The sequence below is a fragment of the Rattus rattus genome, unplaced genomic scaffold, assembly GCF_011064425.1.
Source record: "Rattus rattus isolate New Zealand unplaced genomic scaffold, Rrattus_CSIRO_v1 PGA_scaffold_41, whole genome shotgun sequence".
In the NCBI taxonomy this organism is placed as follows: Eukaryota; Metazoa; Chordata; class Mammalia; order Rodentia; family Muridae; genus Rattus; species Rattus rattus.
This window is the reverse complement of record NW_022651158.1, coordinates 56,632-74,400: the sequence shown is the minus strand read 5'-3', so window position 1 is coordinate 74,400 and position 17,769 is coordinate 56,632. Positions and strand designations below refer to the sequence as shown.

At 31.3% G+C, this 17,769-nt stretch overlaps 1 protein-coding gene across 1 annotated transcript; it reads right to left on the bottom strand.

The window, feature by feature from the left end:
• Positions 1-114: 114 nt before the first annotated feature.
• Positions 115-15,901, bottom strand: LOC116889648 (translation initiation factor IF-2-like; the record flags this gene model as incomplete). The annotated part of the gene is made up of 2 exons (XM_032890553.1): positions 14,452-15,901; positions 115-312 (listed from the first exon to the last, which is right to left on the bottom strand). Coding segments are annotated over exons 1-2 (1,648 nt in total), but the record flags the coding sequence as incomplete, so codon positions are not given.
• Positions 15,902-17,769: the final 1,868 nt, after the last annotated feature.

Here is a 17,769-nt window from a genome sequence, read left to right as displayed (position 1 = left end):
CACTTGTTGATGTTTTCCAAGCATCTGACAACCCAGACATTCTTGTTTTCAAAGTTTCTTGTGTTGTATTATCTTTAACTCCTCTTTTTGTTAATCATGTGAAAACCGTTGTACCTGTAGTGGTTCCGGTTGTTCCAGTATCTGTAGTACCAGCTGTTTCTCCTGAAGAAGTAACTTGTTCTGTTGTGGTATCAGTAGTTGTTCCTGTAGTAGTTTCTTCAGTTGTAGTGCCCTCTGAAGTTGAATCTGAATCAGGTTGTGAAGAAGTTGTAGTAGATGTTGGTTTTGAAGAAACAGTAACTTTATCTCCCACTGTAGTAACAGAAAAATGTGTTGTTCCATCAATTCAAGAAGTAACTCTAGGGGTTGTAGGAACAGAAGGAACTACTGGTGTAACATCTTTTTTAGGAGAAACCGCTCCAAAGATATCATCAATTTTTGGAACTCCATCTACATAAGGAAGAACACCGGAACTAGGATCTATAAAAGTTACAGGATAATTTGCTCCAGGACAACTAAGATGAGGATAGTAATGAAATGCTGTGCCCCAACTACCAGTTCAAGTTAAAGGAAGTCAAATTATTAAACAACCTGCCACAATATATTTTTATATTTTAAAGAAAAAAATAAAAATATTATTTATTAAACAAAATCTAATTTCAATAGTATTTAGCCAACTACTGGCAAAGATTGAGTGATAGTATCTGATGCTTTAGAAGTTTGTTTTTTTTGCTTACTCCTTTTCCACCATTCCCGCCCCTACGTTGTCCTGATTTCTTTCTTTCTGGTCTCTCTCCCTCTTGTCCAGAACCCTTAGATTTTGAAGATTTAGGGGACATTTGTTGTGTTTGTAATTGATTTTGTGTTGGTACTGTATTAGGAATATCTCCTGGACCAACACATTTAATAAAAACTATGGATGAAGAAAATAATAAGGACATAGTAGCTCTTAAAAATGCCATATCAACACTCCTTCTCCAATGTTCCAGAAATATTTCCTAAACTGATTGAGAATTCTTTCAAGTTCCTGCTAACACACTTGATCATTGTCCACTGTCAAATTCCAATTTATTTGTTTCATTTGCTTTTTTTAAAACACTTAACTTAAGAATAGAAACTGTTCCTTTATTTTCTAATTTACTGGTTCTATTTCTAGCGCAACTACTCACTAATCCTTGTCTTTGAGTTTCTTTAATTGATTCATCCAATTTACTCTTAAGATCAGATGTTTCCTTAACTGTTGCTAAATCTGTTCCTTTAGTTGGAATCCCCTCTATGTTACAAATTCAAGTCTCTCCCTCTCCTAAAACTTTTTTGTTTTCTACATTAGAAGCTGTGATAGATGCTTTTACTAATTTAGGTTCTTGAGTAGTTTCTATAGTAATTGTTCCTACTGTAAGGTTTAAATCAGTTCCTTGGTAAACTGTTTGCTCTACATTATTAAGAGAAACGGAGGAAGAAATGCCTCCAAATATTCTTGTTAATTCTGCTTCAAGAGAATCTATAGAAATTTTTACTTCAGAAGTTACTAATGTATTTGTTTGTTCTCCTAATTTCCTGTTTTTAGAACAAGTTTTTACAAATTTCTTCTTTATTTCTTCTGAAATTGTTATTCCTGTAGATACTGAAGAAGAGTATCCTGAAAAATAAGGATTTAAGGCATTTTTAAGTTTTGTTTTACTGCTGGCTAAATTTTCTGAATTTATTGGTGTAGAAACTATGTCACAAGTTCAAGTTCCTTCAGTTATTCCGTGTTTAGCTGGTACTAATGATGAAACTTTTACAGAAACAGATACTTTTAATGATTTTTGGGAAGAAGAACCTACTTCTACCGGTTCTTCTATAGTTCAACTAGTTGTTTTTTCACTAGCTAATTTCTCAATTGCATATAGACCTGTTATATATTTGTAAGTCAAAGTTGTTCCTGTAGTGCCCACTGCTGATACCCCCACAATACCTAATGCTTTAGCTACAAAATTAGAATTCATAAATTTTCATACTTATACACTTATTTGCTTTAATTATGTTTTTTAATAATTTCTACTGTTCCAAAATCTTCCAAATATTTTTCACAACCTCCCCATCGAATTAGAAAAAATAACAGTTAAAAACAAGCTATTTAAATAGCCGTGTTGTTATCTATTCTTCCAATTTCCTTCAAATATTGTTGTTAATTGAGTCTCATCAAATCTTCATTTTTTATTCCCATTATCTCCTTCTTCTTTTAAATCCAACTCAATCTCTGAAGTTACTGTATTGTTGTTGGGGTTTTCCGCTCTATTTCTAGAGCAACTTTTTACAAAATTAATTCTTTTCTGTAAGTTTGTATCTTCTCCGTTCTCTATTTTTTTAACTTTTTCTTCTATTTTTGACTTTAATGCTGTTGAATCAACATTGCTGTCATTAGAAACAGTTCCTATAGCTTTTCCTATTACTCTACAAATTCATTTTCCTTCAACAACCCCAGATTTATTATCAGCATTTCTAGTTACAGATACTTCTACCTTTCACTTTTTATTGTCATTATTGTCAACTTTTGAAGCATCACTTATTACTCAAGTATTATTTTCATAAGAGGCATATTTCTCAATTGCATATAGACCAGTAACATATTTATATGTAAGAAATGTTCCTACAACGGATGCAGAAGTCACTGCAACTCCTGAAGTTACTTTTGCTGGAGCAGAAAGCACCATATATTTACTAAGCTAGATTTATTCAAGTTCCTTTAAACACCTTATCTAAATCTTTATCATCAAATTTCAATTTATTTTCTGTACTGGATTTTTTTGAAACACTTAATTTAAGAGTAGATTGGACAGTATTCTCACTAAATTTACTTGTTCTGTTTCTTGCACAACTATTAACCAATCCTCTCTTATCTGTTGACGAACTAAGTTTGCTTGTTAATGTGGTTGACAAATCAGATACATCATTTACAGTAGTCAAATCTATTCCTGTAGTTGGTATCCCTTCTAAAGTACAAGTTCAAGTTTCTCCTGTTCCCAAAGTACTTGTGCCACTTGCATTTGAAACAGTAATCGTTCCTGTTACTTTTTTATTTGTTGTATCAGCAGCAAAAGTATTTGCAGTAAAGGTCAAGCTAGTTCCTAAGTAAACCTTTTTCTCAACCGTATTAAGAAATTTTCCAAATATTGCTTCTAATTCTGAATCAAACTTAGTGGAATCAACGATTATTTCTGAAACCACTTTTTCATTGGTTTGAGAATCTTTAGTTCTATATTTTGAACAACTATTTAAAAAACCAACTCTGTTTTCCAAAGACATTGAAGTTATTTCCGTGTCTGTAGAACTTATTGAATCAACTCCAAAATACTCCTTTAACTTATTTTTAAGATCTGTGTTTTTATTTTCTTGAGTTTTCAAATTACAAGTTCAAATCCCATCTTTTGATACTCCATGAACACTTTGTAATGTTTCATTATCTAAAGCTTTTGAAGTAACTGTAACTGTCCCTTCACTTTCTTTTATTTTTCATTTAGAGTTATTGTCTAAAGCATATTTCTCAATTGCATATAGACCAGTAACATATTTATATGTAAGAAATGTTCCTACAACGGATGCAGAAGTCACTGCAACTCCTGAAGCTACTTTTGCTGGAGCAGAGAACACCATATATTTATTAAGCTAGATTTACTCAAGTACCTGCTAACACACTTGATCATTGGCCTTCATCAAATTGCAATTTATTCCCTGTAGATTCTTTTGAAACACTTAACTTAAGAGTAGATTGAACAGTATTCTCACTAAATTTACTTGTTCTGTTTCTTGCACAGCTTTTAATCAACCCCTGTTTTTCTGCTAATTTTTTAAGTGATTCGTCAAATTTAATTTTTAAATCTGATGTATCTGGAGAATTATCCAAATCAGTTGTTGTAGCAGATGTTCCTTCTATATTGCATGAAAAGGATCCTGTAGATCCATCTAAATTTACATTAGAAATAGTTGCTATCCCTTTTACCTTTTTAGGAGAAGCTGAATCTATAGATCAAGTGATGTCAGAAAATTTAGGATCTATTTCTTTATAAATCTTGTTTTCTACTTTATTCAGAGGAACTTCCCCAAATATTTTTTCCAAATCTTCTCTTAAAGTGTCTAAAGATATTTTTACTTCTGCAGTTACCTTAGAATTTGTTTGTTTTTCTGATTTTCTATTTTTAGAACAATAATTTACAAATCTCTCTCTAACTTCTGCAGGAATTTCTATTGTATTTGAGGAACTAGAAGACGAATAACCCGAAAAATAAGCATTTAAAGCATTTTTAAGATTCGATTTTTTGGAAGCCAAATCTTCTGAATTGGATGAAGTAGCCACTATTTCACATATCCAGCTACCTTCAGTTATTCCATGTTTAAGAGGTGATGAGCTAGCTCTAGTTGAAGCAACAGATACTTTCAGTGTTTTTGGAGTAGTTGTCGTTTCTTCTGAAGGGTCTGCTACTTGCCAACTAGCTTCTTCCATAGTTACTTTCTCAATTGCATATAGACCAGTAACATATTTATATGTAAGAAATGTTCCTACAACGGATGCAGAAGTCACTGCAACTCCTGAAGCTACTTTTGCTGGAGTGGAAAAAACCATATATTTATTAAGCTAGATTTATTCAAGTACCTGCTAACACACTTGATCATTGACCTTCATCAAATTGCAATTTATTCCCTGTAGATTCTTTTGAAACACTTAACTTAAGAGTAGACTTAACTGCTTTGTTGTTTTCGCTTGTTCTATTTCTTGCACAACTTTTAATTAATCCTTGTTTGTTTTCAGATTTTGTAAGAACTTCTGTCAATTTGCCTTTTAAACCAGTTACATCTGGTGAAGGAGTTAAGGATGTTCCTGTAATTGGTGCTCCTTCTACAGTGCAAACTCAAGTTTCCTCTGATCCCAACTTATCCTTTCCGCTTTCATTTGAAGCTGTTATTGTTCCTGTTACCTTTTTAGGGTCACTTGTTGTTACTACAGAAAAATCGCTTTCAGTAAGTTTTATATCTGTTCCTGCATAAACTTTTTCTTCTACAGAATTCAGAGAAACATTGTCTGAAATTCCTCCAAATATTTTGGTTATATCTTCTGTAAGTTTGTCTAAGGATACTTTTACTTCTGCAGTTACCTTAGAATTAGTTTGTTTTTCTGATTTTCTATTTTTAGAACAATAATTTACAAATCCCGCCCTAGCTTCTTCTGAAATTTTTATTACTTTTGAACCTCCTGAAGAAGCGTATCCGACAAAGTAAGAATTTAAAGCATTTTTAAGATTTGATTTTTTAGAATCTAAACCTTCTGAATTGGATGAAGTAGCTATTATTTCACATTTCCAATTGCCTTCAGTTATCCCATATTTGGAAGTTGATGAACTTCCTCTTTGTACAGAGACAGATACTATTAATGATGTTGGGTTACTCTCAGCATTACCTTTCGGATCTTCTACTTGTCAGCTAGCTTCTTCTATAGCTATCTTTTCAATTGAATACAAGCCATTCATATACTTGTAAGTAAAAGCCACTCCTACAGCAGATACAGAAGCCACTGCAACTCCTGAAGCTACTTTTGTTGGAGTGGAAAGAACCATATATTTATTAAGCTAAATTAATTCAAGTACCTGCTAACACACTTGATCATTGACCTTCATCAAGTTTCAACTTATTTCCTGTAGGTTCTTTTGAAACACTTAACTTAAGAGTAGATTTAACAACATTCTCACTAAATTTACTTGTTCTATTTCTTGCACAGCTTTTAATTAACCCTCTTTTATCTTCTGGTTTTTCAAATTCTTTTTCCAGATGTTCTTGAAGTTCGTTAACGGGATCTCCATCAGATAGAGTTGTTCCTGTTACTGGGCTTGCTTCTAAATTACAAGTCCAAGATCCAGAAGAATTATCAACAGCTAAACTAGCAACTTTAAATGTTCCTGTAACTTTTGAAGGAGAAGGGCTTGTAGATAGAGAAAGACTAACAGTAGGTTTTAGGTCTGATTCTCAAGACAGATAATGTTCTACTTTATTAAGAGAGACTTCTCCAAGTATCTTTTCCAAGTCTTCTCTAAGTGTATTTAAGGAAAATTGTACTTTTGCAGTTACTTTAGTATTGCTTTGACCTTCTGATCTAACTCGGTTCTTAGAACAACTCTCTACAAACCTTCTTCTAACTTCTTCCGTAATTTGTATTTCATTTGGAGAAGATGGATTTGAGTAACCTGTGAAATAAGAATTTAAGGTATTTTTAAGAATTGTTTTCTTTGATTCTAATTCTGATTTTTGAGTCGAACTATCTAAAGTAACCACTATTGCACACTTCCAACTCCCCCCTGTTATTCCGTGTTTGGATGTTTTAAGATCTGCTTGTTCTACAGAAACAGGTACTTCTAATGATTTTGGGTTCTCTGCATCATCCTCTGTAGGCTCCGTTAATTGTCAACTAGCCTCTTCCATAGCTACTTTTTCAATTGCATATAAGCCAGTGACATATTTATAGGTAAGAACTGTTCCTGTAACACCTGTTGCGGATACAACTACAACTCCAGCTGTTTTTGCTGCCAAATTAGCCTGCATAGGGAAAAAATTCCCATCTATGTTAATAAGGGCCTATATGTCTTTTTATAAACTGCTCTTCAATACTGAATTTTCTAATCAAATAACTATTGATTTTTGATTTATTTGCTTTTTATTCCGAATCTTCTGGCTTTAAACGTCTTCTTCTCCTTCTTGTTCTAGTCCTGCTGTTAGATTCTGCATTGGAATCACTAGAAAGAGATTTTCCAATCTCCATCCCCATTTCTAATAATTCTTTGCTAGTTAAATTCGAATTAGAGTCTTTATTTTTTAAATATTTTCTTACGATAGAAATTATTACCCCTAACTTAAAAGATATAGTGGTAAGAATAGCAAGTATAGACTCCCAGCTGGATACTTCCTCAAATCACCCGCTTCCCATAACAAGAATTTTAATTTACAAGTCCAATCACTAATAACAAATTATTTTTATAAAAAATATGCTTTTTTTAAATTTTATGGAAGAATTATAGACAGTATCTTATGTATTCTCTTTCCTCCTGAGAATACCCTGATTTAAAACTAGTAGGATTTTCTTTAGGAAATTTTTTACAATAATTTTTCAACTTTTCTACACTACTACGATTAGTTGTGTTTGTAGAATTGGAATTAAATTTTTCTACTCTGGCTCAAAACTTAGGATCTGTATGTGTATTTCTCTGAATCCAATTGGCCTCATTTTTACTTGAAATAAGAATGCCATTCTGCCTAAATTTATCTAAAGACATTCTGGGCTTTCTGCAATTAAATTTCACAAATTCTTCATATTCCTTTTTTAAAGAAGGATTTTCATCTAATTTTGAAATGGGAAAGTTATAAATCTCTCTGCATTTATTCTTAAGAAACAATAAATTTTTTGTGGTTAATTCCTTATTGTTTATCTTCAAACTTCTTAGTCAATATTCATCATCCAAAGAATTTACATTCAATAAATTTCCCATTCTTTTACTTAAATCAGTTAAGAAAGAACCGGGAACCATTCCATTTACTTCTCTAACTTCTGCTACAGCTAAATAAGGATCTTCTTCGCTCTCTTTCTTATTATCTATAGCAACCACAACACCTTTGGTTATGGAAGTTCCTACAACAAAACTTGTAGCAGCTAAAGAAAAATAAATCAACCTTCTTACAGTAATGCTATCTTTAAGTAGCAAACATAAATTTCAAAGCATAATCTCTCCGAATTTTGTTAGGAATTATACAAAACACCCCCATTCCCCAACCTAATCCTACTGTTTACTATGTTTTGTATGTTTAAATTCTTGCAAAAAAGAGCTTAAAAACACACAAATTACACCACATCAAACATAAAACCATTCTCAATCATCTTTATTTCTAAATTAAAAGACACAAAAATTCTTAAACTTCCTCTAAAAGTTAACCAAGTTTGTTTTTGGATAAAAAATTTTGTAACTCTTTTTTAGACATTTCTGGACTAACATTTTTATGCTTTTTAAATCAATCCTCTATTTTTAAAATCAAGTTTTCATAACTTCCCATATCCACCCTTACTTTAAAAACTATAAGCTCATTATCTGATGCTGAATTATTACAGTAAGCATCCACTATTTGGTGTGTATATTTGCAAGATCCTATTTCTGGAATCCAAGACTCAAGTTCTCCTTCCATAATTGGTCAATTTGAAGAATAAAGAGATAAATTTGATTCCATAGAAATGGAATTTAAATTTATTCAATTTTCTGGTGTTAAATAACAAATAGCTATATATCCTTCTCTTAGACCATTTAAATACAAATACAAAGCTAGTTGTAGCTGATAGCTAAGAGGGACTTTATAGAAACGATCTTCTGTTTTTGAATTTTTTATGTCAGTAATTGTCTTGATTTCCAAAATAGAAAAAATCTTTCCTTTTTCAGATCTTTCTACAGCATCTGGAACTCCTCCTAAATTCTCAGAATTTTCAAACACATCATATTTATCCAAAGGATAAGAAATCCATTCTATGTTCAACTGTTTGGAAATATAGTTCTTAATTAAATCTTCTACTAATCTATATTTTTCTGCTTTTTTTGGATTTTTCTTAGGAATAAAAGGGAAATTAAATATTTGAGTTCAAATTTTGTAGGGAGTATTTGCGGGTTCTTCTTCTTCCTCATTTTCTGAATGATCTTCTTCGTTTGGAAAATTATTTTTTAAATTAAAAAATTTTGCAATCTTAGTTCCTGTAAGTTTTGTATGTCTTAATTTGTCTATTCCTTCTTTTGTTAAAAAAATTTTATTTCCTTTTCTAAAAAAGTGAATACAGGCTTTAAAGCCCATTTACACGTTTTCTTTGGTTAAGAATTCAACCAATTTATTTTGTTCCTCGAATGTAAATTTATTCTTTTTACTTCAATCTGTTAAAGATCTTACAAACACTCCTTCCTCTTCAAGAATTAACACAAAGTCCTTATTCATTTTCTCTGCTATTCGAATGTGTTTTTTTTGATCTAAAACCTCGTAATTTACAAAAACTGAAATATTTTTCTCTCTTAAGAATTTAAATAAATTTCAATCTTGTAATTTAGGAAAATGATTTAAACAAGCATAAATATTTAAATTTTCCTTCAAATTTCAATCAAAATTTATTTTTTCTAAAAATTGTTGTAATCTTTCTATTCCTATAGCTAATCCCAAGGAAGGGATTTCTTCTTCACCAAATCTATTGAATAATTGATTGTATCTTCCCCCTGAAGCCACAGATAAATCTTCACATTTTCATTCATACACAAGCCCATCATAGTAATCAATACCTCTAACCAGGGTTTCGTCTCATACAAATTCAATTCCAAGATCTTGCAAAGATTTTTGAATATCGGATTTGTACTGTTTTTCTTCCTCACTAAAAAACAAATCTATTTTTGGAAAATTTTGAACAAAGTCTTTTTTATTCTCGGATGAATCATCCAATATTCTTCATGGATTAATTTCCAATCTAGCCAAAGATATTGAATTAAGTTCTGATTTAAATTTTTGAAAATACTGAGTAAGGCTTTTCCCTCAAGAAGTTTTAGATTTAATGCTTCCTAGATAATTAAGGTGTAATTTTCACTCTAAACCAGGAAATAACTGTCTAATTTGTTCCATGAGAACAATGTTCTCTAAATCACTACTAATTCCTGAAGCATTTATTTTTTCTATACCTAGCTGTGTAAATTGTCGAAATCGTCCTTTTTGGGGTCTTTCATATCTAAAAAAAGGACCACAATAATAAAAGGAAAGAGCTATCGGATTATTTTTAAGAATTTTGTCCTCAACCACACACCTGGCCACAGAAGCTGTGTTTTCTGGTCTAAGAACATATTCGCATTCTTCATTATCCTTGCTTGAAACATAAAAAAATTCTTTATTTGCAGCTAGTAATCCCTCATCATTCTGTGAAAAAGTACTTACTGATTCGAATATTGGGGTTTTGATCTCTGAATAACCAAATAGCTTTAAATGACTAATTATTCGGTTACAAATTCAATTACTTTTGCCTAATTCTTCTCCATATAAATCTTTTGTTCCCCTTGGTTTTTTGGCTGAAATCACTAGAAACTATTTTTTAAAACCTGCCTTAAGAAACTCAGTGAAAATAGGGGGTATATTTGAAAATTTAGTTTCAAATTCAGGATGAAATTGTGTAGCAATAAAGAATGGATGATCACTAATTTCTATGATTTCTGCTATTTCAATTTCATCCTCACTCACAGCAGAAAACACAAAACCCGTATTCTTAAATTGTTCTAAATATTTGTTATTAAAGAAATATTTATGTCTGTGCCTACTTTCAATTATTTCTTTTCCAAACATTTCAAAAGCTTTTGTATTGGGTTTAATTCTTATTTGTTTTTCTCCAAGCCTCATTTTTCCATCTGGAAGAGAAATAAATATTGGATTGTTTGTGTCTGGCACAAGTTCTATTGTGTTTGCATCTGACAAGCCTAGAACATTTCTCGCATACTCTATTGTGGCTAATTGCATCCCATAACAAATTCCCAAAAATGGAATTTTGTTTTCACGACAATATTTAATTGCATTTATTTTTTCCTCTGCTCCTCTAGCTCCAAATCCATGAGCCACACATATTGCATCATATCCAGAAATTGTTTGAATCAAATTATCTTCTTCTACTCCTACACAATCTACAACTAAATCCAGCCCAAGATCATATGAAGCTATTTTGAAAGATTCAATTATTGACATGTAAGCATCTGAAAGAGAAGCATATTTTCCCACAATAGCAACTTTCACTTGTTTTGTTTTTGGTGCCAATATTTTCTGAGTGTGTGATTTTCAGGATTCCATTCCCCCCGAAGGAATAGACATATTTAATTTCTGAAGAATCCGTTCATGAATTTTCTCTTCAAATAAAGATTCCGCAATCAAATAGATATTGTTGTGATCTAAGCAAAAGAAAATATCTTTTTCATCGATCTGCATTGCTGTTCCTATTTTTTTCTTTATAGAAAGAGGGGGTCTAAGTGAGCTTCTAATAATTAAAAAATCAGCAGAAAGATTGAAATAAGAAAGTCTTTGTAGAGAGTGTTGTATAGGCTTAGTTTTATATTCCTTAGAAGTGTTTACATAAAAGATAGGGGCCAAGTGCACGAGTAAAACATTCTCTGATCCATACTGATTTTTAAATCTCTTTATTGCTTCTACAAATGGTATGGACTCAATATCTCCTATTGTTCCTCCAATTTCTATAAATAAAAAATCTGAATTGCTTTCTTTTTCTAATAAATCAAAAATAGATTTATTAATTGTGTCTCCTACATGTGGAATTACTTGAATTGTTTCACCAGAAAATTCAGGATTATTTTTTCTGTCCAACAATCGTTGATAAATAGTTCCTGCAGTTATGCAAGACAATCTTGAAACATTACGGCCCAAAAATCTCTCATAGTGTCCCAAATCTAAATCGGTTTCATGTCCATCAAAAGTGACAAAAACTTCCCCATGTTGCATGGGAGACAAATCTCCTGAATCAATATTTAAATAAGGATCAAACTTAAGTACAGAAACCTTAAATCCTAATTCTGTGAAAATACGAGCTACATTTGCAAGAGTAAGTCCTTTTCCCACAGAAGAATAAACTCCTCCTGTAAAAACAATGACTTTAGTTTTCACTCTCTTGATTTTTATTTGTTAGAAATTCGTATCTTCAACCGTAAAGATCCACAATATCTTTATATTTTGCTCCAGATAATTCAAGTTCCTTAGAAAGAGATACAGTCTCCAATTTCTGCAACAATCTAAAGATGTTGTCCTCAGTGTCTCGGGGTATCTTATGTACTCAATATTTTAAATAAGGATGTTTCACCTCTCAGATTCCTTCGTTATTGTTAATTTCTAATGTTGAAAAAAGATTTGGATCATCATCAAATTCCATAAATTCTGCTTGTTCTTTTTCATGAGTTTTGAAATTAAAAGATTCATAAAAATCAAATACTTTTTTCAAAAACAAATCTATATTGGTTTTTTCCAAAACAGATATACAAATAAAGTTAACTTCAAAATTTTTTGAAACTTGGTCAATAATATTTTTAGTTTGTTCGTCAGAAATGGAGTCAAGTTTGTTCAAAACTAAAAATCTAGGTTTGTTGAATAATTCTTCAGAATAGTTAAAAATTTCTTTTTCTATAGTTTTTATATCTGAGACAACATCCCCTGATCCAATGTCTACAACATGCACAAGAATTTGACATCTATTTAAATGTTTTAAAAACTCTATTCCTAATCCTGCTCCTTTGGAAGAATCCTCTATAAGGCCTGGAATATCCGCAAATACAAGCTTTTTTCCTAAAAACTCCACAGTTCCAAGAACAGGTATTAAAGTGGTGAAAGGAAATGAAGCTACTTTGGGTTTAGCATTTGAAATCAAAGATAAAAGGGAAGATTTTCCTGCATTGGGTTTTCCCAAAAATCCTATGTTTGAGATTACTGCTAGATCAAGAATAATTTCCTTATCTTCTCCTAAATCTCCATACTCATATAAGTAGGGGGCAGGCATCTTAGGAGATTTAAAAGAAAGATTTCCTCTACCGCCTTTTCCTCCTTTGCAAGCTAAAAATCGTTCTCCATGAAAAATAAGTTCAAAAAGTTTATCCCCAGTAATTTTGTCAAAAATATTTGTTCCCGTGGGAACTTTCAAAATTAAATCTTCTGCGGATCTTCCGTGTTGTGCTTTATTCCTTCCGTTCTCTCCATTCTCTGCTTTCAAAAATTTCACATGCCTTATATGAAATAAGCTATTTAAATTTTCATCTGCTTCTATATAAACGGAACCTCCTGATCCTCCATTCCCTCCTGCAGGGCCACCAAAGGCTATTTTGCTCTCTCTTCGTCAAGCAATAATTCCTTGCCCCCCGTCACCCGATTTAAGCCTTATTGTGGCTGTAGAAACAAACTTCAAAAACTATGAAGTAGAAGTAAATCCAAATTTTCAATCTCCCAAATAATAAACACACGAATTAAAGCAAGCTAGTGATGCAAATATAAAAGATATCGTAAATACAAAAAATAGAAATATATGGAAGTTTTTAGAAGTATGTAAGTAATTAACATTTGAAAATCAAAGACTCATAAAAAAGAATGGAGGAATTAGAGACAGAGTAAGAGAAAATGAAGATATGAAAAATATAAATTTTGAGAATCCTTTTCCAAAACCTGTATTTGGAGTATTGTAAAAAAGAACAAAAGGGGGAAACGCAAGTAAAAGAACCAAAACAAGAATAATTATTTCTAAAGTAAATAATTTCTTAGTTTTTTGTTTATCTCTCAATCACAAATCCACAAAAGAAGTGAAATCTCCCCAATAGAAAAGGAAATTTCTTTTTCATAAATTATGAAAAATCCCCACTGTTTTTCACTCTAAGGGTGATAACTTGGAAAATTCCTTGCTGGAAGTTTGAAAGTTAAAAAAAGAAGAAAATTTTTTAAAAATTCTTATAAAAAAGTTTCCTGATTCTCCCTCTTCTAAAAGTTTTTTGTGATGTATTTCTTTATTTGAAAGCGAGTCATAAATTTCTTGAAGAAACAAAGGATCGGGTGTATATTCTGAAATCTCATAAATTTGTTTTTCTTCGGAAAATAATTCCTGTTCAGAATTTGAATGTCCGCTTTCTGCAGCGGCATTTGCTTCTACAAATAAAGAGGCTAAAGAAATATCATTAGTTTTGGAAGTATTTTCTGCAGCTTGATTCAAGCTATCATCTCCTCCTCCACCAGAAGATTCCCCCTGATCCCGTGTATCTTTAGTCTCCTTTCCCACGCTCTATATCTTTTTTAATTAAACCTTCTACATTTTGAGCCTTAGAAAATACTTTATCTTCCACAAATCTAAAAAATGGAATACTATACCTATCCAAGTGTTCTGAAAGAAATTTTCTGAATAATCTGTTTAGTCTATTTAATTTATCTATAACTTCCTTGGGATTGGTTGAGCTTGTTAAATCTAAGAAAACAGTAGCTACTGTTTTATTCCTATTCAGTCTTAAATAATTTATTGTGGTTCTTTTAAAAATAGGATCTTCAAGATGATCGTGAAACACTCTAAGTAGAAGATTGTGCAATTTTTTAGAATACCGTTTGGATTCTATGCTTTCAAAAAACACTTCCTTTACTCCTTACTTACCAATTTAAATGACTCAATAATATCCCCTTCTTTGATATCGTTTCAATTATTCACAACAATTCCGCATTCTTGATTTAAAGAACATTCTTTAATTTCAAAAGCTTCTGTTTTGAATGATTTTATTGTGGATTTTGTAAGTAATTCTTCCCCTCTTCAAACTTTGATTTTGTCTGTTTTTGTAATGGTGCCTTCTATAACTTTACATCCAGCAATAGTCCCAACTTTTGAGTGATATCAAAGCTTAAGAACTTGAGCTTTACCTGTTGTTTCCTCAACATATTCCACATATTTATTGTTTTCAATTATTTCAATCAAATCCTCTTCAATTTCATATACACTTCTATAATTCTTAATCTTTATTCTCATTTCTTGTGCTCTGTTAAGCACAGAAGAAGTGATTTTTTGATTGAAATTCATTATTAAAGATCCTGTTATAGAAGCTAATTGCAAATCAGCTTCTGTTACTGGACCTATATTGGCTGCAGAAATAGAAATATTGTGTGAATAAATAATTTCTTTTATAGCTTCCAAAGAACCGCTAACATCAGCCCTTACAAGAATATTTAAATTCTCTACATCCTTATTCTTTTCCAAAAATACCAAGTCTTTTTGAAAACTATCTTTAGAAAATTCCCCAAAAAATTTCTTAGCTTCAGCCTCTTTTGAGAAAGAAATAAATCTATCTCCAGCATCCGGTAAATTTTTAAATCCCGTAATTCTTGCAGGAACTGCTGCTTCAAGTTTTTTTAGAGTTTTTCCTTCATCATTGGTTATGGTTCTAATTTTGCAAATTGCTGATTTCATAACCAAAAAGTCTCCACAACTAACAACTCCTCTATCCAAAAGAACAGTAGCTACGGCCCCAAGGCCTTTTTCTAAATTGGACTCTATTACTGTTCCTACAGCAGGATTAGATTGTGTAGTCTTAAACTCTGACACTTCAGCAACCAACAGTATTGTGTCCAATAATTCATCTATACCAGTTCCTTGCAAAGCAGAACCTTCTACACAAAGAACATCTCCTCCAAATTCCTCAAGAATTAATCCGTGCTCCATAACCTGATTTTTCAGAACAGGAATAGATTTTCTTCCTTTATCTACTTTATTTATGAAAACAATGATTTTTACTTTTGCTGCTAATGCATGTTGTATAGCTTCTATTGTTTGTGGTTTAACTCCATCATCTGCCGCAACCACAATAATCGCTATATCTGTAACATTTGCTCCTCGATACCTCATTTTGGTAAAAGCTTGGTGTCCAGGAGTATCTAGAAATGTAATTTTTTGATTGCCTTTTGTTACTTGATAAGCACCTATATGTTGTGTAATTCCTCCAAATTCACTAGCAGTTACTTTTGTTCCTCTAATTCGGTCAAGTAAAGTTGTTTTACCGTGGTCAACATGACCCATAACAGTAACAACAGGAATCTTAGGAACAACATTCTCTGAATTTGAAAAATCGAGGTATTCTGAAAACAAATTATCCTCTTTGTAAGATTTTTGTTTTTCAGTAAATGTAATTTTGAATATTTCACACAAATTCTTACATTCTTCTTTTGAGAGAATAGTGTTTAAAGTTGTTAATTTTCCTTTTAGAAAAAAATCTTTAATTATTTCTGAAGCATCAACACCAATGGATTTAGCAAAATCCGATATGGATATTGGTTTTAAAAATGAAAATTCATTGAAGCTATTGTTTTCTTTCGTCATTTCTATTTAGAGATTTGCTTTTCTTATCATCATAAAAATTTTGTGAAAAATCTTCTCTCTTCTTAAAGTGCATTTTGAAGATCCTTTCTGAAGTTTTATTGCTGCTGATGAACTTATCATCATCTATAGAAACATAGTCAATTTTTTCTTCTTTAGCTTCTTGAATAGTTTTCATATTTATTTTTCAATTTGTAAGCATGTACACAAGTTTTGTATTAACCCCTTTTCTTCCAATGCATGAAAGTAGGTTTTCTAGAGTTGCAATAAGTGTTATTGACTCTTCTTCATCAGGATCTAATCTATAACCAATAATTTTTCCTGCAGCAAAAGAGTTAATAACATTCTGAACAGGATCCTCATTCCAAAGAATTACATCAATTTTTTCATTTAAAAGTTCTCCTGAAATAATTTTCAATCTTTTTCCCTTAGGTCCAATACAACAGCCTACAGGATCAACATTTGGATTATTTGAATGAACCAGAACCTTTGTTCTCAAACCAGCAATTCTAGCTATCCCTCTAATTTCAACCAATCCCTCTGCAACTTCAGAAATATGTTTTGACATAAGATATTTCACAATCTCAGAATCAGTTCTTGAAAGAGAAATTGGATACTTAGTATTGCTCTCTACAACTTCCTTAATATAGAACAAGTATGTTTGGCCAAGAGACATGCTTTCATAAACCCTAACTCCATTCTCTTCAAATCAAACAAGATCACTCTTAGACAATATTCCTTTAGCTACAGATCCATCTTCCGCTGTCAAGGAAACAATAATTTTTCTTACAGATCTATCATCCTTATTTTCAATTATTTCTTCAACCACACCCTCCATAACTGTTCCTTGAAATTGAAGTCATTTTTGACAAATTGAACGATTAACTTCAAATTGAGTAAGTTTTTTGAAGAACAATTGAATATTAGAAGTAATTTTGGAATCAAAATCCTCAATATTCACTTCTTTATAAACTATGTCTCCAACTTTAGGGGAAACCGGATTCTTATTTGTCTCTGGCAAAAAAGGAACTTGAGAAATAGGAATTAAAGTTTCTTCATCTTCAAAGCCCTCTGTTTCATAAAACTTATCTGTAACAACCTGAAGTTTCCTTCAAATTTCAATTTTGCTTTTCTTTGGATTAACCACAACTTCAATATCATTGTCTGGATACTCCTTTAAAAAAGCCGATCTAAATGTTTGTGCCAACAAGTCTGTAACTACATCAAAGGAAAGATTGTGTTTCTCCGCTATGTCTGTAAGTAATGTCAATAAACTTCTGTCTCCTTGCTTCTTAACCTTCATCTTCTTGAATATCTTCTTTTATTTTAAGTTTATTCTGTCTTTGCAAATATTCTTTAACTATAGTTTCTTTATTCTTACTATAAAAAATATCTCAGTTTATACAGAACTCATAGAAGGTTATAAATCCTCCTGATACCAATCCTGTTATACAAGATAAACTTACACAGGAATAAAAAATTAAATTGTGATCTTTATCAGACATTAAGGCAACCAAACCTATTAATAATCAACAACTTGATAAACAAGAAGACAATGATCCTCTGATGAAATATTTAAATCTTTGTTCTTTAATTAATGCGGAATAATCTTTTTTGAATTTAATGGAAGCGACAATATAAGCACACAACAAAGTTATAGATAAAGGAGCCAGAACAGCCACAAAAGATAATTTTCCCTTATCATTTTCAATAACCCCTTTATTTAAAAGTATCTTAAAAAGAGCTAAAAGAGCAAGAACTGAAACATTAAATGAAATGAGAAGAAATCATCTTCAATTTTTTCACTTTAAAGACAGAGAATTAAACTCTGGATTAATAGATTTAGATTTCAAAAGAATTATTAATAATTG